General features: G+C 44.8%; 1 protein-coding gene across 1 annotated transcript in view; it reads left to right on the top strand.

Annotated features, from left to right (window-relative positions):
• Positions 1-21,446, top strand: part of LCP1 (lymphocyte cytosolic protein 1) — a 343,090-nt gene that overhangs the window by 100,771 nt on the left and 220,873 nt on the right. Inside the window, exons 2-5 of the mRNA XM_069639280.1 lie at positions 4,543-4,626; positions 5,939-6,102; positions 8,742-8,871; positions 11,324-11,456. Of these exons, the coding sequence (XP_069495381.1) occupies positions 4,566-4,626; positions 5,939-6,102; positions 8,742-8,871; positions 11,324-11,456 (488 nt within the window). The 5' untranslated portion in view covers positions 4,543-4,565. The remainder of the gene's footprint in view (positions 1-4,542; positions 4,627-5,938; positions 6,103-8,741; positions 8,872-11,323; positions 11,457-21,446) is intronic.

Consider the following 21,446-nt stretch of genomic DNA (forward strand, 5'->3'; position numbering starts at 1 on the left):
TCACATCTATGACGTCTCTAAGAAGTCACACTACCACCTGCAGAGGTATTCTTCCTTTCATCTCCTTCCTCCAGAAGCTCACTGTCTACAGAGCTCTGGTTCTCTCTAGGCTTGACTACTGCAACAGCCTCTTTCTAAATCTGCCAGCTTCTACTCTCCGCCCTATGCAACTCATCCAGAACAGGACTGCAAGACTTGTTCTTGGCCTCAAGCCTAGGGATCGTATCTCTCCAGGAGTGAAATCTCTGCACTGGCTCCCAGTGGCTGTGAGGACTAAGTTCAAAACCCTCTGCATTGTCCACAGGGCCTTTTGAGGCCTGGGGCCTCAATATCTTCAACTCGTCCTAAATATCTTCCTTCTCGAGCTCTTTGCTCATCCGCCCACAACTCCCTCAGGGTCATTCGCTTCTCCAAGCAACAAGTTGGTGTTAGATCTCTTTCTTCGGCTGGGGCCTCCCTCTGGGACAGCCTCCCTGAAACATGAGGAGAACCATCTCTGGTTCCGGAAGCACCTCAAAACCTTCCTCTTTGCTTCTGCTTCCTCTTCTCCTCTCCCCTGCTGAACTCCTGGCTGAAACTGCACTGGTCAGCTGGCCACCCTCTGGCCATCCTCTGATCTCGGGCCCAGGTCCCTTCCCCCGCCAGTTGCACATCTGCACATCTGCACAGCCCCCCTGGCAACCTTGCACTGGGGGACTGTTTCTGTATCCCTACTAGTCCCCTACCAGCACTTGACACCTGATGTCTGCACTTACCCTTCCACTTGCCACCAGCTGGCCGCACCTTTTAATTACTGCTTATTTATTCTATTTATTTTTACTGTTGATCCTATTTACTGCACTCCCCCTCCAACCGGCACTGTTACCTTCCCCTTTCCCCCATGCCCTGCACTTGTGGGATCTGAATGTCACCAGGACTAGTAAGATCGTAGTCTCTGTCTTCCCTCTGTTCCACCTCCCTTGCCTCGTCGCGCCTTGAAACACTTGTGTATAGGCGCGTTATAAATACCATATCATATCATAAAAGCGCAAAAACAGTCATATAAAAAAAAGACAAACAGGGACGGAGAGAAAATGAGAGCGAGTCAAGTAGAAGAAAGCCTCAGAACATTAAAAAATTAGGAAAGTAAAGTAACAGAGAAGGTTATGGCTCGGGTGGTTGGCATCCGCATATTGTAAGAAATAAAATACCCATAAGTGTACATAAAAAAGGTGTTAAAAGCTTCCTCTGAGTTGTCTGACCTTATCGGCCTGCAGCCTCATGCTTCTTTGTGATCTCTGTGACTTGCAATACCCTGATAACATACTGTTGGGGGTACTTTATAACATGTATGATACATGAGCAGTGACATCACAACATCATAAACAATCATATACATTTTTAGGGCTAATACAGACTTCCTTGTGGTGGCTAAATATTCATAATTTAACTTGTCGTAGTGGTATTAACTGCCCATTGATTGTAGCATCTGAAAAATTGTGTGAGTACCTCTGCATATATTATCAGTGCCTGGCAAATGCCTAAAACGTATACAGAAGCAAAAACTGTTCACTTTGCCATTGCTTGTTTTAAACAGGACTTCAGTGATGGATATGTATAGTGCTTATAAATAAAATGACTAAAGGCAGACCTTGTTAAGACATTTTTATAACACTAGTATGATGTTTACAGCCCCAATTAACTCCAACACAACTGCTTTGAAAAAACACTAGCAGGCACTTAGAGTGCCAGGTTTGATGATAAGGCTTGATTAAAGTGATCTTAAAGAGTCCCAGTGACGAGGGTGTTGATAGGGCGGGGATGGGCAGGAACTGGGCGGGAATGGCCATAGGTATTATCATGGCCATGGGAAGTCAATGGGTGGGCCAATAGCCAAACAATACCATAAAGCGTTGTATCCCTCCCCATATGCCATTTCTCCCTAACAGAACTCAAATGCAATAGTTTCGGATTATAGATGGCTGGGCCACCTAATAGCCCAAACTAAAAAGGAGCATTCAAAAAGCACTGTGTGCCAATGTGTTGAAATTAATTTCCATGATTTATTAGCAGTCGACAGCCCAGCTGATATCGCCTTATACAATGGAAGGCACTCATTTTCTCTGGAGGATTTGGTAAGCCCGTCCCAGTGGGATGAGTCCCGGGCTTCATCATATTATCTGCCACTCTGTTCAAGGTCACCTAGTAAGGGCAACCTTACTGGCAATGTTAAACCAAGAGCTCAGTGGAAATGTAGCTTTGGGAGCTACCTGTGAATACCAAGTTTACCAGGAATGCCATGTCGTGCCATGCTGTCACACGGCATATTATGACTTGACATAAAATGACATCTCATGAAATGAGTGGGAGAGTTGTGAGACTGAGTGGGAGAGCCTGAAGGAAAGAGAATAAGAGGATAAGGGAGTGCGAGAGTGAACGTGTCTGTGTTTATGTGAGCGTAAAAGTGACTGGAAATCAGCAATTATCTGTTATTGAGGCATAAGAACAGGTACTGATGGGCTAGCTTAAACAATGCATACAACATAGACGGAATATCTATCAAAATAATTAACCTTTACAGTGGCATTTGATGCACTTGACCTGATGGCCATCTCAAGAAACATCTAAATTAATAATAATTTCAATGTGTTAACTGTTTGACAATAGACAATTTGAATGCAATTTTTTAAAAACGTAAAATGTATTTGAAAACGCAAAGGAGAAAGCGTATAACCAGAATTACACAGTTCCACATCCGCAACTCAAACACACGACAGGGCCTGATTTACACACGTGCTTTTCAATAGGAAAAGCTAATTGAAACAAGCTTTGTAAATCCGTCCCAGAGACAGTTAGAACAAACCTGACTAGTCAAAGAGTATACTAGTGGAAAGCACAGGTGGTGCGTTCCTGCAGTTAATACCAACAGTAGCCCAGTACTGGGCTTAGGCTCTGCAACATAGCAACAGCAGCCCAGTCCTGATCTTAGGCTCTGCGGCATAGCAACAGCAGCCAAGTCCTGATCTTAGGCTCTTCAGCATAGCAACAGCAGCCCAGTCCTGATCTTAGGGTCTGCAGCATAGCGCATAGCAACAGCAGCCCAGTCCTGATCTTAGGTTCTGCAGCATAGCAACAGCAGCCCAATCCTGATCTTAGGCTCTGCAGCACAGCGCATAGCAACAGCAGCCCAGTCCTAATCTTAGGGTCTGCAGCATAGCAACAGCAGCCCAGTCCTGATCTTAGGGTCTGCAGCATAGCAACAGCAGCCCAGTCCTGATCTTAGGGTCTGCAGCATAGCAGCAGCAGCCCAGTCCTGATCTTAGGGCAGGCCCTCCCTCGTACTGTACATTTCACAAAGCGGGGAACCAGCACTTCATGCTAAAGCGAGACTCCTAGCCAGAGGTGGACTGGCCTATAGGGAACGCAGGAAGTGTTCCAGTGGGCATCTGCTCCAAGGGCCTCCTATGTGTGGGTACCCTGGTTTTCTGCTCCTCCGACCCCCACTCCAATGCACCTCCAACCCCTCCCTTCTCTCCATGTCCGCCACAGCCCCGTGAAGTAAAGTATTACCTTTGAATCCCTGTATATCAGGGCAAATGTGCTTTAAAATTCACTAATTGGTACAATCTTTTCCAAAGCTTCCTGTGCGAGATCCCCTGAAACCCTACTTTGAGCAGTTGGGCGTTTTATCCCCCAGAGTAATATGGGGCTATTTTGAGAAGCAGTTCAGGGGCTGCTTTTGGATCCCAGTCTACACTGGGTCACAGCTTTCGGGTGGGGGCCATGCCACCTGCTTTTATTGCGCAGGTGATGTTGGACCCATTAAGCTTTTGCTATAGTTGCAGATTGTTAAAGGGTACCTTAAAGGAAATTCCTTAAGGGAACTCACATTCCAACGAAATAATACAATCTCACACTTATAATACTGAACTAGTCAATACATTGTTACAACAAAAACAACTTAAACATAAAGGTATACTCCAGATCATATTGTATATATTAAAATACCCTTTTCTATCTATCTATCTATCTATCTATCTATCTATCTATCTATCTATCTATCTATCTATCTATCTATCTATTTAGTGCAACAATCCAAATGATTTACAACTATACTCTTTGATACAGTTAAAAGTTTACCACACGATTGAATCCTAACAGAACGTGAACAATGTAACAGCAAAAAGGGAAACGATGCAAAACATATACATTTGACTGATAAAACAACCAACTTCTTTAAATGTAACATAACACTTCAAGCTACAGTACTGACAACAAAGTGGTCTAAGAATCCTGGGTATAAATCCTGGCGGATATTTGTGGGAACCATTGTACCTTTTCCACAGCTGTAAAACCACAGGGCGGTAACTGGTACAGTGCAAAAGCTAATTAACAGAATATAACAGCGGATGTCTTCCGCATTTCGTGGTGCCTTTGTTTTCAAGATTATGGCATGCAATGCAGAGATTGTAAAAAGTCAACTAATTTGAAAATGGGATCTCCATGTGCATACAATTAATGATATCGAACAGTTAAATAACTATAACATTATTGTTCCTACAGATATCCTAGAGAGAGAAGAAAACATGGCAACACACATCTCAGAAGAGGAAATGCAGGAACTCACAGAGGCTTTCCGTAAAATTGGTGAGTTCCCTTTAGGCACCACTGCTGGAATATACATACGCATGGACACTTTTCGGGCCTAGTGGTGATTGCATACCCATAGAAGGGCATCTACTCTACCTTCAACGGCCTTCCTAGGGCGGCTGCGAAATGTGTACGTCTGCCTCGCAAGCTTGCAATGTACGCTCTTCCCGTCAGCTCCTCTCAGCTGGGCCATTCCCTGTAATGGGACATTCTGCATGTCTTATCAGGCATTCCTTAATTTGCATGGGAATCTGCCCAGTGCAACGTTGGAATTCCCCTTCAAATTTACATTGGCAGAGGATCTCCTTGCACATATCTGGCTCTGCCATTCTACTGCTCGGGGATGGAAATTACATGGATCATTACTGACCTCGATTCAGCTAATCAGAATGCAGTCAATAACTACTGATATTGACCACATTTCAAACATTCTGACTTCAGAAGCAAACAGGAAAACCTTCAAAGCGAGCATTTCTCTGCATTGAAGAAACAGCAGCACAATTTCCCATCAGGATTTATTTATTTCTTTAACTGAAAATGTTTCTCCTTCCCCAGCTTTCTTGGGATACATATCACTGGTGTGATTCAAGCAACATGTCACCTCCCCTTTCCACAAGGCCAGACACATTTTAGTCTTGATCTCGTATTATGAACATGGCAACATCTTCCATGGTCATTCAATGATATTATCGTAGCCTCCAAACGGACCCTTACCACGCTGACATTGCAGGCGACCCAAGCGAAAGCCTGCAAATCCTAATACGATGCGCAAAGACCACGTTCCGCAGTGGGTGTAACAGTGGACACGAGGTAGGTCACGCGGATGCCTTTCTTGGGCAATAGGCTGGTCGCCTTGGTGAGCCCTTTTCATTGTGGAAGCGCCATCGTGGCACTGAGCTACCTAGGATTGTATCTGTCCCCGCAGATTCAAGTCTCATTAGAAGCTTAGCTGTAGGGGATGCAAAATCTAGTCTGCCCTTCTGCTGGAAGGATATTCGTATCATGGGCAGAATACCTTGCAACTACTGCAACTTGCTAAGGTTGCAAAGAAGCTGCAGTCAGTTCCACCATGGCACTAGCCCCCTACACACTACTCACCTTCAGAGTTAAAAATGCATGATCAGATCAGACTGAATGTGCACATAATATTGTTAGCCTTTCATAAATGTCAAGGTTCCACACAGGAAAAGGGCTGCAAAAGAAACAGAAAAAAGACGTCAGAAAATCCTGCCTGAAATCAATGTGATTTGCCACCTGTCTGATAAAAGCCCATCCGAGCTCGCGACAGACTATTGTTTTCTATTTTCAGACACTGACGGAAACGGCTTCATCAGCCCCGCGGAGCTGAACGACTTATTCAAAGCGGCAAACTTGCCCCTCCCGGGGTATAAAGTGCGAGAAATCATCCAGAATCTGATGGAAACAGGAGATCAGAACAACGACGGCAGAATCAGCTTCGACGAGTTCACAGCAGTAAGTGGCATTTGGAATTCAATTCTGAGCGTGGCAGGCTGCACGCGCTGTGCACCATCTGGGGCCTCATTAGGAGTATGGTGGTGGCAGGAAAAGATGTGGTATTGGAGATATCTCCTGTGCTTAATGTAGCAGCTCGCTGTGAGCTGCGATGGCATAGGCTATGAATGGCGTGGGGTCCAGTGAAGTTACTGCATGGGATGCTGGTTGTTTCTACTATGGCACACACAAAGTGTGCTCTCACAAATATACAAAAAAACAAATGTTTTCGATTAAAAATTAGAAATATATTATACAGGTAAAATACAAGCTATATTGGGCAACTGGAGAGTGCGGGGGAACAAATCAGTAAACTAAGGGGAGGAGCTGCCTAGCTAGACAGAAACACTCACCTGGAGGGGGAGGTTGATCTGAAACTGGCAGGATGGAGCAGACGTTGAAAGACTTGTGTTGGCCTAGAATTGTGGCGAGCTCCTTTACAGAACTGGAGGATAGCCTATGAGACATGCAATCAATAGTGCTTCCTGCACCTGAATATAGAAATACTAATATAGCATCAATCAAAAGTGTTCAAGGACAAGCCATCAGTAAATTGAGAGAAAATGTAAATATGGAGAGTTTGAAATGTACCCTCTGATGAAAACAAAGTAGGCCAATGGCCCATTCTCTGCAATGCTGTCCATTGTCAAGGGTCTACAGTCGCCTATTAGTCCTCTGTGCAATGCGACAGGAGCAGCAGGAACATTGGCATGCCATATTCTTTCTGTCCGCACTGCCAATCCGGCACCGAAACGCCAGGCCATTCTGCCAACAGCAACCCCTGATGTGTTTTTTTTTGCCTTGGGCGTCATTGGTGAGGTGCAGTTGAAATGCAGCGTTTGCATTTGTTGGGCACCCAGATCTGACCAGACCGGAAACTGGTTCGGATTCGTGGATAATCGCATTTTGGATCACATTGTCCCTTTCTCCATATTGCACTGGATTAAACTGTGGGTATAACTCATGCGGCTGTTGCCCGCTATGATGGTTAATTTAGATGAAGAGGAGAACCTGGGCTACTATATGGCTTGCCCAAGGAGTTGCTTAATTAATTAATGTCTTTATTGTGCATTTGTAATGAGTTTATACATCAGAAATTGTGTTTCAAGGAAGTTAGGAGGAGGCGGCGCAGTGTTTACAGAGCCGGGAAGAGCAGGTTACAGTATCCAAGTTGGTAGTGGGCTGAATTCAGAGAAAACGCGCTTTGTGGGACACGCGAGGATTGCCATTTGTTTTATAACCCTTGGAGCCTTCGTTCTGCATTCCCATTGGACACACGGCAGGCTACACGAACCTGTGATGCCCACAGAATTGGTTTCCTAGCCAGCAGATCGTTCACACCCACATCCCAATGCTACAAGCAGTGAGGAGTGTTCAAGCAGTCAGTTCCCGGCATCCACGAACAGATGCCCCCAGCCAAATGCACATGACTTCCAGGGTGGCTTTAAACACCATCAGCAGGTCCCGCCTTACCCCGGTTAATGCTAGTCCAACAGTGGAGAGGGAATGACCCCCAGGAAGTAGGTTACACTACCCATGCCTGTTATGTAGGCATATAAAGGCATTACGGCAATTCAAAATGTAAGCCCCTTTAACACTGGTTTCCTTCTAATGAAAGCTCAACAAAGGTTATAATAACTTTATAGACCTGGACCTCGGGCTGAAACAGGTGTCATGGTCCCTCATAACTTGTTAAGCAATGCCACTGCGCATGACCTTTAAATCAGGCTCCAGGGCCCATAGCGCCTATATGCCACCTTGGGTCAGGTCTATTAAGCTTCATTAATGAACTTCTATGCTCATGTTGACTGTTATGTTTTAAATAATGATGCGTGGGCATCATCGTCATTGTCATTTGTTTAAGACAATTGGATGGGTGCATGTTTCTTACTCTGATGGCTGAGCTATGAGATACATGTGCTGACCATGAATATAGTATGCAAGCGAAGATGAGAGCAGATATATGCAGACTTGTATGACAGGATTCTGGGAGCACCTGATGGCAACATTTCAGAAGACTCGGCCCCAGGATATCTGGTCGTAACAGGGAAACAAAAAGGGAGGCACATTTGGGTTAAAGAAGATTCAGAAGAAGTAGGGCAAGCTGCGGTGGGGGATATGCAACCCGGTGGCATTACATATTACTTCACTAACAACGAATCAGACATTGGGCAACCTCATGTCTTGGTTAATCAATGCGTGATTATTGAAAGCAAATTCAAATCAAGATCTCATGGCCTCTTTTATTTATTTATTTATTTATTTATTTATTTATTGTTACGCCAATTACCCAAGCTGAGATGGAGTGTGGGTTCTGAACAGTAAACTGGCTGAACCTTCTTGCTCTTTAGTACAGTTAGAAATCCATGTCTGGAATATTGTGCAAAACCAGGTGCTAATATACCTCCAAGCAGTGGCCATATCAGGAAGTCTTTCCAAGAGAGAATCTTAGCGTTGGTTTAAACTGATGGAGGGAGAGAGTGTTTATGTTGGCAGGCATTTCACCGGGTAGCAGAATAAGTGAGCATGCCTTGTTGTTGTTTGAATAGTTTATTGCCCCTCAGCATGCCCTATTAAACCTACCGCACATGTTTTTGAAGGTTTTCCATGGACTGAAAAGCTCAGATGTCGCCAAGACTTTCAGGAAGGCGATCAACAAGAAGGAAGGCATCTGTGCAATTACTGGAACCTCTGAGCAGTCCTGCGCGGGGACTCAGCATTCTTACTCAGGTATGAACCACTCTCCTACTGGGAAGTCAGAAATGAAAAAGGGAGCCCTGAGACTGTGGAAAAAAAAACTGTAGCACAAGACACTCACGTCCAGCTGAGCCCAGAGGAGATTATAGTAATTTTAGGTATCCAGAGCTCTCGGGGTTCCCCGCCCCATTCGTGAATATGCCACCCAGACCAGAATGTATTGGTTGCATTCTGGAACCTGTAGTTATGATTTTTTCACATTTTAAATTTAAAGTTATACAATCTATGAATCAAAGCTTTAGAATGCAAGACAAGTCCAACATTTAGAAGAATTCCCCAGACAATGGGGCTCTTTATAACTTTGCTGGTGCGGTATTAACGTGCCGGTATTATAGTATAGCGGCATGCTACCTCACTGGGAAATTGCACTTTTGAACATTGAGATCGTTTTGGCCCAAGATTTGATGTCATTTTGTTGGTGGTTGTTTGCTTTGTTGCATACACAGGGCAGATCACGCCCTGAAGAAGGAACTAATCGGGTCCAAACTGCATTGGCCATCTGGCGTCTGCCTGTAGTTTTGGAATAGATCATTACAATTTCCACCAGACTGTTGTTGCTAACTGGCGCAACTACTTACTCTGTAACTTACGTCATACACTACGCAAATTTAAGACAGCAGCTTCTGTAGAATTCAGTGCAACCCTCACCATAGGCTCACTCCCGGGTCCTTTGCTCGCTTGATTCGTACACCTGTGCGGAGGTGTTTGGGGCAGGCACCCATAACATTATTTGTATTAATTTATTTTGACATGTGCAAAGCGCACCTAACCCTGAGGCATCTGGGCGCTTTACATGCGTTATGGATTGTTCTATTGAGTTCAAGTATACGGAGAGTGGCGCCCGCCCCATCTCATAGGATTTTATTGAAAGGCCACAAAGTGCGCAAAGGGAAACTTGGAACAGATTCAGAGTTTGCAGATGGCCATGATGGCACTTGCTCACATCCGCATGCCTTGTCATACAGAACAAGTGCATCATTCATGCCCTGTGTCACATTCCCACATTTCTCTTCTCAAAGCTTGAGCAACCTTGGTGATATAGAAGCTTGGCTTTTTAATAACTATTTTACTCCATTTCGAAAAATTTGCTTTTATGGTTAAGAAGGGTGAAGAATACTAGTTAAAGATGAAATCTGTCAAATGATAACTCAGATGAAAAGTCTTTTAGTTCGGAGTTTGGCTTTGAGCCAATTGAGCTAAAATGGAAGCCTGGCAATAGCCTGCTACCTTCTAGCTTGGGTGCATTCATTACATAACTTGAGCTGATACAAAGAAAATGAATGAGGACACATTGGGACAAAAACGGCAAACGTCAAACATCGCTACCATCTTTATAATGTTTGTAAAATCCGTTCCTCCCTCACCTTCCACGCCACCAAACTCTTAATTTCCTCCCTTATCTTTTCCCGTCTCTTCTTCTGCTCAGCTCACTTCTTCGGCCTCCCTGCCTCTCATTTTACCCACCTCAAATCCCTCTACCACTCTGCTATCCGCGCCCTCTGCTCTCTCTCCTTTTGACTCCATCTCCTCTTCGCTCACCTCACTTGGCTGGCTCTTCTTTGACTCTAAACTTAAATTCAACTTCCTCTGTCTTGTCTTTAAATCTCTTCATGACCTTGCCCTTCCTTACCTCTCCTCTCTCCTCTCTTTCTGCTCTCCCCCTCGCCCCCTCCGTTCATCTGACCCCTTCCTTCTCTCCGCCCCTTCCCCTCCATACGCTCCTTCTCGATTCCATTCCTTTCAGCTCCTTGCCCCACTTCATTGGAACTCCTTACCTCTCACTATTCATTCCATCTCCTCATACTCCTCCTTCCGCTCCTCCTTAAAATCCCACCTTCTTCAACCCCCCTCCTGACAGCCCTTCTCTACTTCCTCCCCTGCTCCTCCCCTTCCCTGGTTTCTACCTAATGATCTCGGCAAATTGTTCTACATACTATTCTTGTTTATTTGACTTATGAGTTGTACTCCACTGCTTCTAATGTATTCTTGTTGTTTAATGTAAAGCTCTTTGGCGTAAAGCGCTATATAAACGTTAATACATTAAAACACAAATCAAATCATGAATTTTGCTGCTTTTATAACAAATGTGTGAGGCAGTTCTACCCTCCAATGTGAATGAGCAACTTTTCAGCTTTGGCCGAATACTTGACCAAATATTCAGTATTTGGAAAAATGCTAATCACACAAAAAAACTCATGACCACCATTTGATGAAGAATCCTATATTTTATCATGTCTGTATAATCTTTGCAGTGAGTCCAATAAAAGGTATCAGCATTTTGTGCGTTTTTAGAACTGGACTAACACAGCATCAAAGCTTTTGTATGAAAAATGCAGAACTATGTTGTTTGCTCCACTGCTACTCAAAACATGCTAATTAATGTCTGTTGATTACTTGCCCAACATTAACTCATCTTCATTTACAGAAGAGGAAAAGTATGCCTTTGTCAACTGGATCAACAAAGCTCTTGAGAAGGACCCAGACTGCAAGCATGTCATTCCCATGGACCCCAATGCCGACGACCTCTTCAACGCCGTCGGCGACGGGATTGTGCTATGGTAAATGGAACTTCTCTTTCTGTGCACACTGAGGGTGTCTGCTTTCCGAAATGACATTTATACGTCACTTGACTACCAACACGTTGATATAAAGGCTTGCTACTTACCTGCTTGTTGCAGACATCTGCTGTAAGTCCGTCGAATTCTGGCAGCTCCAACTCCTCTTTCCATCCTTTTTAATGTTGAGGCCTTGAGAGCAACTGAGACAACATTTGTCAGATGGGTAGAACCTGGCACAGTCTGTGGTATCAAGCACTATATCAAATGTATTTTCCTGTTATGGCATTAGTGTGGCAGACGTCATGGCACATTCTTGCCAGTGTGTGCCAGAGCAAGGGGTATTGAGTGCTATTGTATTTATTGTCTTGGGGTTTGGGGGTTTCTTGCACATGAACCTCGCTTCAGAAAAGCAGCGCTCTGTTGCTGTCCATGGATGGGAGTTACATGCATGCATTAGGTGGTTCTAGGATGGAAGAGTCCTTACAATTTAGGAATAACAAAGAGCGTCTGTCGTGTGGCAAAGCACAGATATACTGATAATATATATATCACAACCTTTGTAGCGATCTAATCCTTTTACCTTGCTCTCAGCATCTCGAAGACGCCATTCGAGGCACGGTATGCATTTCTCTGTGCATTTTGAAGCGCGAAAATTTAGTATCAAAGAATATTCGCAATTCTGCATGTACCAGAAGAGTTTTTTCTCCGTCACCACACCAAAGGAGATCTATCCCCAAGATTTCAACTGATTTCTGCTAATTTGTGATCAATATATCTGCGCTTTGCCACACGACAGACGCTCTTTGTTATTTCTCACTACGCCATTATATATGGTTCTCATTCTCCAATCCTGACATCAGGCCTTGAGAACGACCTGTTCAGTCGAAACACATGTCGGCTGTTCACTACCTGATTAAATCTCCCATGCATACAACATGAATGGATTTGTGATTACTACATGATTCGTAAATTGGATTTTCCGTAGAATGTTCTCCTCTTTGCAGTGCGCAATCTATTTTACTTCCAACCAATTCAAAACATTTCCGTTAGACCTGGGCCTTTTTGGGGGGCACCCAGTGGGAGTTCAAAGGCAGCAGGCCATTGTTTCTCAAAGTTATTTTCCAGTTGGAGACTCTAGCGCACCAATATTTATTTGGGCGAACCCCTCACATTTAATCATTCTCCTTACAACTGAGCGTGTATTTTCTGCACATCATTTAGGGCAGCTGCGGAAAGTTATATTTACAGGTGAAGGAGAGCATAGAGCAGAGGCGAGAGGGGGAGTGGAGATGGGAGGGGTTGTGGCTTCAGGCAGCTGATGCGAAAGTGCCAATGATCCCAAGTGAAGTGCCATGACACATGAGCAGGACGTACAGTGGCAAACCACAAAGGATTTCTAGCTGGCTATTTAGGGTGCCAACAACAGATGGGCACTGGGCAGGTGCCCTTTGGGACACAATAATATAACATCTAGCTCCTAGAGAGGCAAGCACCAACATGGCACTTCACTTGGGATCCTCTCCAGGGGAAGATGCAGATAAACGTGCAATCGGGGCAGGGTAACGCTGTGCACATCCCAGTGTATTGCAAATGCCCCTCGAACCAGATGTGCACATCCTAGTTTACTGCAAATGCCCCTGGAACCAGACGTGCACATCCCAATTTACTGCAAATGCCCAAGGAACCGGATGTGCACATCCCAGTGTATTGCAAATGCCCATGGAAGCAGAGCGGCAGAAGGATAAGGTCGGGTTAGATGGGCCTCCAAAATGGAAGATGGTTGTATCCACCAGATTGGTGATTACAGACACAAGAATGTAAGGGTCTGTCCATTGGAGGAAAAGTAGGTTAATGGATTTAAGAAGGCCTAACAGAGACACAGAGATGACACAGTATTAACAGAGCAAGGGGGAGATTATATATGCTTTGTAATGGCTATGTGTCACAATAAGTGAGGGATATCCGTAGGCTGGGCGGGTCTTCGAATACTTGTTTTTTACTTTTCCAGGTTACAGGTTGGACACATGCCCATCCTAGAGAGGGTCCCATGGGCCAATAGCAAGGCGTACATGTCCATAGAGAGGGTCCCATGGACCAATAGAGAGGCGTACATTTCCATAGAGAGGGTCCCATGGGCCAATAGCAAGGCGTCCATGTCCATAGAGAGGGTCCCATGGGCCAATAGCAAGGCGTACATGTCCATAGAGAGGGTCCCATGGACCAATAGCAAGGCGTACATGTCCATATAGAGGGTTCCATGGTCCAATAGCAAGGCGTACATGTCCATACTGTTGAGAAAAGAGCACTGCTTTGGCTCACTTCATCAGAGCCTGTTTAAAGCTTCTCAACCTGGAACCCCTACTAACAAGGCTGTGTTCCCGGGAGCTCCTGGGCAAGATGGCCTGTGCAGGGATATCTGCCCAGAAATAGAACCTGGTTTCTATTGTATTTCATGCCCAAGGAGTGGACAAAGAAACTCCCACTTGGATGAGGCCATTTCTGAACTAGTTGCACACTTCTGGGAGAAGTCTGCTCCTTCGCAACCTGATGGCAGGAAGTCTGGCAGAATGTATAATGCATAAAATGGCACTGGAAAATGTTTCAATCTTCATTCAGATTAAAGAAACGTGGGTTGTACCTCTTGGGGAGAAGGCAGAGTAGTCTGGCGAGTGCATTATCAGCCCTGCTCATAGAGACAGTGAATGGCCAGTCCAGTGTGGCAACAAGACCTACTCTGCTGGCAAACGTCCCATAGGAATGGACAGTGTGAGGGCAGCCCTGGATAACTATGGCCATCATATGTAAATGGAATGTAAGTGTTCAATTATTTATACAGTGCTATATATCAGAACGGAGTATATTTTAAAGCTCTTACACTGTCAACACATAAGGAACCACACGCATAATGCGGTACAGCAACTTGCCCAGGATCACAAATGTGGTCAAGGTGAGAAGCTGGTGCCAAAACCAGATCTAATACATCCAGGTCAGCCACTCGCTCACATCTCCTAATAGTGGTTATCAATTAAAAAAATGTGCTGTAAAGCCTTCTAATCTATTGGGGCTACAAATCTTTGCACCCTTAGGCATGCGGGCGTGTGGCGCGATGTATAAGAATTCAAATAAATAAATAAATGGGCATGCATCTGTTTTCATGTTGTGTCTAGAAACGCTACACGTTTGCGACCAGTAGTTATCTGCTACCCATCCATGCAGGACTAGCCTGCTGTTTTGCGGGCGATAACATACTTTTAATGTCCATACAGTTGGTTTCTCTGCTGCATTACTGCAGACAAGCTAAAGAATGAGGAAATGCTGATCCGGGGTATCTCACCTTCATTCGGACATTCACCAGCAAAACCTTGACTCAGGGTTTGGATCAGGACACGGAAAAGGCAAGGGCTCCTCAATCTGGTAATAAATGTCCTTTCTTGTAGAGTTTCTTTGACAGGCCCCTTTCCTTAAGGCAAGCACTCATTTAACCAGCCATTTCCTTCTCGCTACTCATTCCCATATGAAATGTGGCAACTGTGGGCACATGCCACCAATGGCCTTTCTTTCTCATTCCATCCTGCTCCAGGGGAAAGGGCACTGAACAGATAGCACAGAGTATAAAAAAGTCACTTTGGGACTACATAAGCTCGGTGGTAACAGTAAAATAGTCAGGGCCCGATTCTCAAGTTGGTGGTAATTACGGAAAATGTAGTAAAAAAGGCTAACAACATTTTCGGTAATTACACCCTATTCTGAAGGTGGCGCAATCTTCAGAAGTCGGAATGATTGCGCCACTTTAGGAATATTGGTGCAGGTTGCTAGGAAGGGCTGGAAACCGACCTAGCAGCCGGCACTCACGTTAACTCTGCCTTTGCAAGGTTATTCTTGTGGCACTCCTCCAATTTCGTAAGCACTTGAAATTGGCGCTGAACTACGGGGCCCGATTCTCAAGTTGGTGTTAATTACCGAAAATGTCTTAAAAAGTACTAACAACATTTTAGGTAATTACGACCTATTCTGAAGGTGGCGCAATCTTCCAAAGTCGGACTGATTGTGCCACTTTCGGAATATGGATGCCAGTTGCTAGGAAGGGCTGAAAAACGACCTAGCAACCCGCACTTTCGTTATCTCTCCTTTTGCATGAGTATTCTTGTGTTACTCCTCCAATTTCGGAACTGCCTGAAATTGGCGCCGAAGTACGGTACCAAATTGGTGTCATACAGGAGGAGTGCCCCAAGAAGCACATGCACAGGAGTAGTGCCCCAAGAAGCACACAACTGTTTGGGTGTGCAGATGGTGACAGGTGGGTCCTGCACTGCATCTTAGTTTGCAGAAGAGTGCATACTGCCATCCATGGCTCTACTATGGATGGCAGTATGCACTCGTCTGCAAACAAAGATAAATAAATGCAGTGCAGGACCCACCTGTCACGATCTGCACACCCAAACAGCACATGCTTTTTTGTTTTCAACTCGGCAGCATTTTCGTTAAATAACGATTCCTTCGTTATTTAACGAAAATGCTGCAGAGATTCTGCAATCTGCCTGTTTCCATTAGAAACAGGTGGATTACAGGGAAAGCACTGGTTTGCGAAGATGCCCGGGCCGACTTGAGAATAGCAGTGGTTTCTGGGCGTCAAGAAATGGCGCAACGAGTCGTGTTATTTAGCACCCTCACTGCGCCATGATGAGAATCGGGCCCTCGGTAAACAATTGGTGCCGTTCGGAGGAGTGCCACAAGAAGCAGTTGTTTGTTTGTGACAGGTGGATCTGATATATTATTTGTGTGTATGCTGCCATACTTGCCAACATTTGTGACCAAAAAGATGTAGGATTTTTCAAGTTTCAAAACGAATACTTTGCATAACAATTACATCACAGGTAAATACAAAACATACATTGTTGGCACCACTGGAGCATTCTAAAATACACAACCCAATCAAACAGCACAACATGGAAAGATGTTCAAATTCATAAAAATTATTTAAAGGATGTAAAAACGCAGGATGCCACAAGCGTCACTCCGAACTTGCAGGGCTCCAGGCAGCACATGCTTTTGTTTTGATCTCGGCAGCAGTTTCGTTAAACAACGATTTCCTCGTTATTTAACGAAAGTGCTGCCGAGAATCTTCATCCGCCTGTTTCCAACAGAAACAGGTGGATAACAACGAAAGCACCGTCGTGCTCTGCGATGACGCCCAGGCCCACTTCAGAATAGCAGTGGTGCCTGGGCATCAAGAAATGGCACAGTGAATTGTGCTATTTAGCACGCTCACTGCGCCATGATGAGAATCGGGCCCTCAGGATTTTGAATACCGCCTGTTTTTATCGATTACACTCATTATGATAAGTGAGTTCCGTTGAGGCACTTATATTGCACAAAAATCGAACAGGCCAAACTGCATTTGTGCGCAGAGGAAAAGGATAAAATAGTCTGCTATTAACGTGCAAGCGTACAAAGGCAATGGTGTGTTGCCTGTGCATGGGTGCATGCAACCTAGTGAGTAAGCTAAGCCTTTGCTTCACTGAAACAGTCCTAGATTTAATTTCCATGAATATATCTTGTGGCCAGCCGACCGTGGGGCCGATTCTCAATTGGATCTTAAGTACCAAAAAGGTTGTTAAAAGCGTTAACAACCTTTTTCGGTACTTACGTCCTATTCTGAAGGTGGCGCATTCTTCCGAAGTCGGTATGAATGTGCCACTTTCGGAATATATGTGGCGGTTGCTAGGATGGGTAGGAAACCAACCTAGCAACCGCCACATTCGTTAACTGCACAATATACACCAAAGTAAGTAGCTTCAAGGTTGCAGGATACAACTTTGAAGCTGCTTACTTTGGTGTTTGTTTGTTTATTGTTTTTATATGGCGCACCAAACCCGAAGGTAACTGGGCGCAAGCAGTACAAGGAGACTTTAAACTTGATGATACATAGAGTTACAGGCGTAGTATAACCAATACAAGGTGGCGATACTTACAGTTCCCAAGTTGTGGTTAACATGTTACAGGTGATCAGTTAAAAATATATAGTTACATTACATTATATACAGTTACATTCAAGAATCCACGTATTATGTAATTTCAATTGCAAACTTGTATGATGGCTTTGTTTGTCACTAAGTTACAGGGTGACCGTCATTGGTTCTAATCCATTTCTGTATGTTTCGTTTGAAGCTAGGGTAGGTTTGATCAGCTTGGAGTGAGTAAGGGAGTGAGTTCCATGATTGAGCTGCCATGACTGGGAAGCTTCTGCTGCCAGATTTGGCTAGGTTGAAGCGCGGTACACTAAGGTAGCATGCGTTGGAGGACCTAGTTAGGTGATTGTTGGTTTTCTTAGTTAACCGGTCAGAGAGGTACCGTGGTGCAGCATTGTTGAGGCATTTGTGGGTCAAGGAGGTCATTTTTAGCATAATTCTGTCTTTAATTGACAGCCAGTGGTTTTGTCTTCTAATCACAGATATGTGATCTTTATTTTGGATATTTAGTGCCGTTCTTAGGGCGTTATTTTGTAACGTTTGGATTTTGTTTAAGATGTACTTGTTAGCCCCCATGTAGAGAGCATTACAATAGTCCAATCTTGAGAGTATGAGGGCATTGGGATAAGTAGGGTCTGCAGGCCCTGATTAATTTGCATGTATATGCTCATGTGGACGCTAAGGAGTTAACTTGTTTGTTCATGGTTAGGGTGGAGTTGAGGTAGAATCCAAGCATTTTTACTTCCTTTACAACCTTGATGGAGTTGCATCAATGTTGAAGGAGGAGTATTCGTTGTTCAGTTTTTTAAGGTTTTCCGGGGTATTAGGAGTTCAGTCTTGTCGTCATTCAGGCATAGGCCATGTGTGGCCATCCATGCCTGAATGAGGAGATACATTTTGTTCACAAGAGCCGTGCCGGTGATGTAATTGGCCGAAAGGGGTATGAGGATCTGGGTGTCATCGGCATAGTTAGTGTAGCTGACCCCCAGATGGTCCAATTTGTCAAACAGTGGCTTTGTGAAGATATTGTACATAGTAGGTGAAACACATGAACCTTGTGGAACCCCTCAAGTTATGAAGATAGAATCTGCTGAGTCTGAAGGGGAGAAGACTTGCATAGTTCTATTGTTAAGGAATGATTGAACCCATGCTACTGTGTCCTTCGGAAAGTGAGCCGCTGAGGCAAGGTGATTGCAGAGGATTTCATGGTCCACCAAGTCAAAAGCAGCTGACAAGTCATGGAGGAGCAGCATGGCAGTTTTCCCTTTGTCTGTGAGTGCCTCAATTTGAGTTTTTAAGTCTATCAGTGCAGTTTCAGCGCCGTGTTGAGGCCTGAAACCTGATTGGCGGGTGCAGAGGGGGTGATTTGTTTCCAGGTATTGTTGTATCTGAATGTACGCTACTCTGTCAAGTATCTTCAGAAGGAAGGGAACTGTTGTGATAGGCCTGTAGTTGGTTGGAATGGCTGGATCTAAGGTTTGTTTTTTCAGCAAAGGTAGGACCCACGATTCTTTCAAGAGATGAGCTTGGTGATGAATGGTGACAGGCCTCTCGCTGCATCTTTAATTAGTTGTGATGGGCAGTTGTCACCCTGGCATCTAGATTGCTTCAGGGAGGAAATCATTTTCTCCACTTCAAGGATGGAGACTTTTGATGTTCATATACACCAAATGAAGATGTCGTTATTTCACAAAAATGCTGCAGAGTTGCAGGATTGCGACCGTTATGACGAAAAACAGGCGCAATGCCTAAAGTGCACTGTTGTGCAATACGAGGATGCCTAGGCCGACTTCAAAATAGTGGTGGAGCCTGGGCGTCCTGATTTGGCACAGTGAATCGTGCTCTTTAGCACATTCACTGCACCAACTTAAGAATCGGGCCCCCCTGTGTTCGCGAAAACCGCCAAACTTTCTGAGAGTGTAGAGCAGTCAGTCAGTTAGATGTTGATAACTTTACGGCACACATTAAATGTTAACATTCATAAAGACGCTGCATGCCGATAAACCACAAGAGTACCAGAATGACAAAAATAGAGCAAGCAACAGTAAATAAAAAATTATACGAAACAGTCCACACATGCTGCCAGCAAGACATAGCGACATATTCAAGATGGCGTCCACCATTATGCTACCTCCTGTGCGATCACACGTCCTGCAGGACTAGTGGGATGACCTTTGAACGAATGCTACCAGTCTCTTTAAAACTGGGAAGGAGGGAAAGGCTCCCACACGATTCCAGCAAAGAAAGAACTTTGTGCAGGAGCCAAGATAACATAAAATGGGCTCTCCAAATATACAAAGTGAGGCGAATGCTAAAAGCGCTCCGGAACTAACAATCCCTTAAAGTAATGTGAAGATTGAAAACTGTAATTGGGCTGTCCTTTGATCCCATTAAAGTGATGTGAACACTGAAAACGCTGTGGAATTGAGATGGGGTGTGATCCCTGAAAGTGAGTGCTGCGGAAACTGGAGAGGCACTTGAACCCTGAGAGATGCCATGCATTTGTAGAGGCATTTGAACTCTGGGAGGTGCCATCAACCAGAGAAAGCACTTGACCCCCAAGCGGTGCTGTGAATACAAAGGATTCGAACCTGTGCTGCGCTGCGTTGCCTTCCTTCCAAGATAAACGTGTTGCCCCCGAGTTATCCTTCGTCCCCGAGAGATGCTGTGAATCTGAAGGAGCTCTTGAACCCTGAGAGGCACTGCAAGTCTGAAAATGTTTTGCACCCTGAGAAGCACAACGAACCTGATGAAGAATTTGGCCCCTGTCAGATGATGTGAATCAGAAGAAGCTCTTGAATCCTGGGAGGGGCCAGGACGCTGTAAAAAACACTTAACCCCCGAGAGATGCAGCGAACCTAAAAAATACCCACTTGATCCAAGAGAAGTGCTGGGCATCTGAAAGAGCAATTGCACACTATGGGGTGTCGTACATTCCGAAAAGCACTAACACCGTGAAGAGCGCTATAACCCTGAAGAAGCACCTGAACCCAATGAGGTACTGTGAACCTGAAGAAGTCGCTTAGAGATCTGAGAAGATAAAGAACCCCAAACTTCTTTGTTGACAACTTTGGTACAAGATAATAAGCGTTTAAAGAAGTATTTAGAGAGAGTGTGAGCTCCACAACATTCCCGTGAAAAACTGGGGTCTACACTGTGAGTAAACTAAGAATCCTGAAAAAGGGGGAAGACTTAAGTACTTTTTGGACCGACCTATGTTGATCAAAAACAAATAAAAGGCAAATAGCTCAAATATTTAGTTTTTTCCATTGTTTGATTCATACCACTCAGACACCAGAGCAAATATAAATGATATTGTGAAAGAAGATGAATCCTACAGGCAGTGGCGTCGCCAGAAATCAAATTTAGGAGGGGAACAGAGGGGGCCAAAGACATAAGTAGGGGGGCACAGATAAAAGTAAGAGGAGAACATGGTCACTGCTCGTTTTAGGTAGGGGGGCACATGGGGGGCACAGGGTTTCACAGGGGGGGTCCTGCCCCCCCCAGTCCCCCCTCTAATGACGCCACTGCCTACAGGATATGGTCTCTAAAGACCACCATGTGTACCTTGTTTAAAATGGCTTCCATTAATATCATGTGTTGAGGTGCCTTTGACAATCCCAAGAACAATGCAGAATCAGGAGTCTTTCTGTCATGTCTATTGACCTGTGATGCAACCCCTATTTCCGCGGCTTCAAGACGGACTGTTACAAAAGGACAAGAGAGAACTCCTGGCTATGCTGCCCTGCAGACTTGGGGAAGGGATGGAAGCTGCGGAGGAGCAAACCAAGCCAGCAGGGAGAGGGAGTCAACCTGGTGAGGAATACACTGTGGCACTGCAGAGAATGCTCAAATGTGAGAGGTGGAGCATCAATGCCAGATGGCACAGCCCTTCAGGGAACTGACAGAACAAAGGGGGAAACAAAGGCAAAAAACTGAGTGTGACAACAAATTCTGCATGTCGGTTTCTACAGCCAATCTGAAACAGAGTGAAAAGAAAAGCATTGCATGTTGGGACTTC

The sequence above is a fragment of the Ambystoma mexicanum genome, chromosome 7q (genome assembly GCF_040938575.1).
Source record: "Ambystoma mexicanum isolate Mex_15411 chromosome 7q, UKY_AmexF1_1, whole genome shotgun sequence".
Taxonomy (NCBI): domain Eukaryota; kingdom Metazoa; phylum Chordata; class Amphibia; order Caudata; family Ambystomatidae; genus Ambystoma; species Ambystoma mexicanum.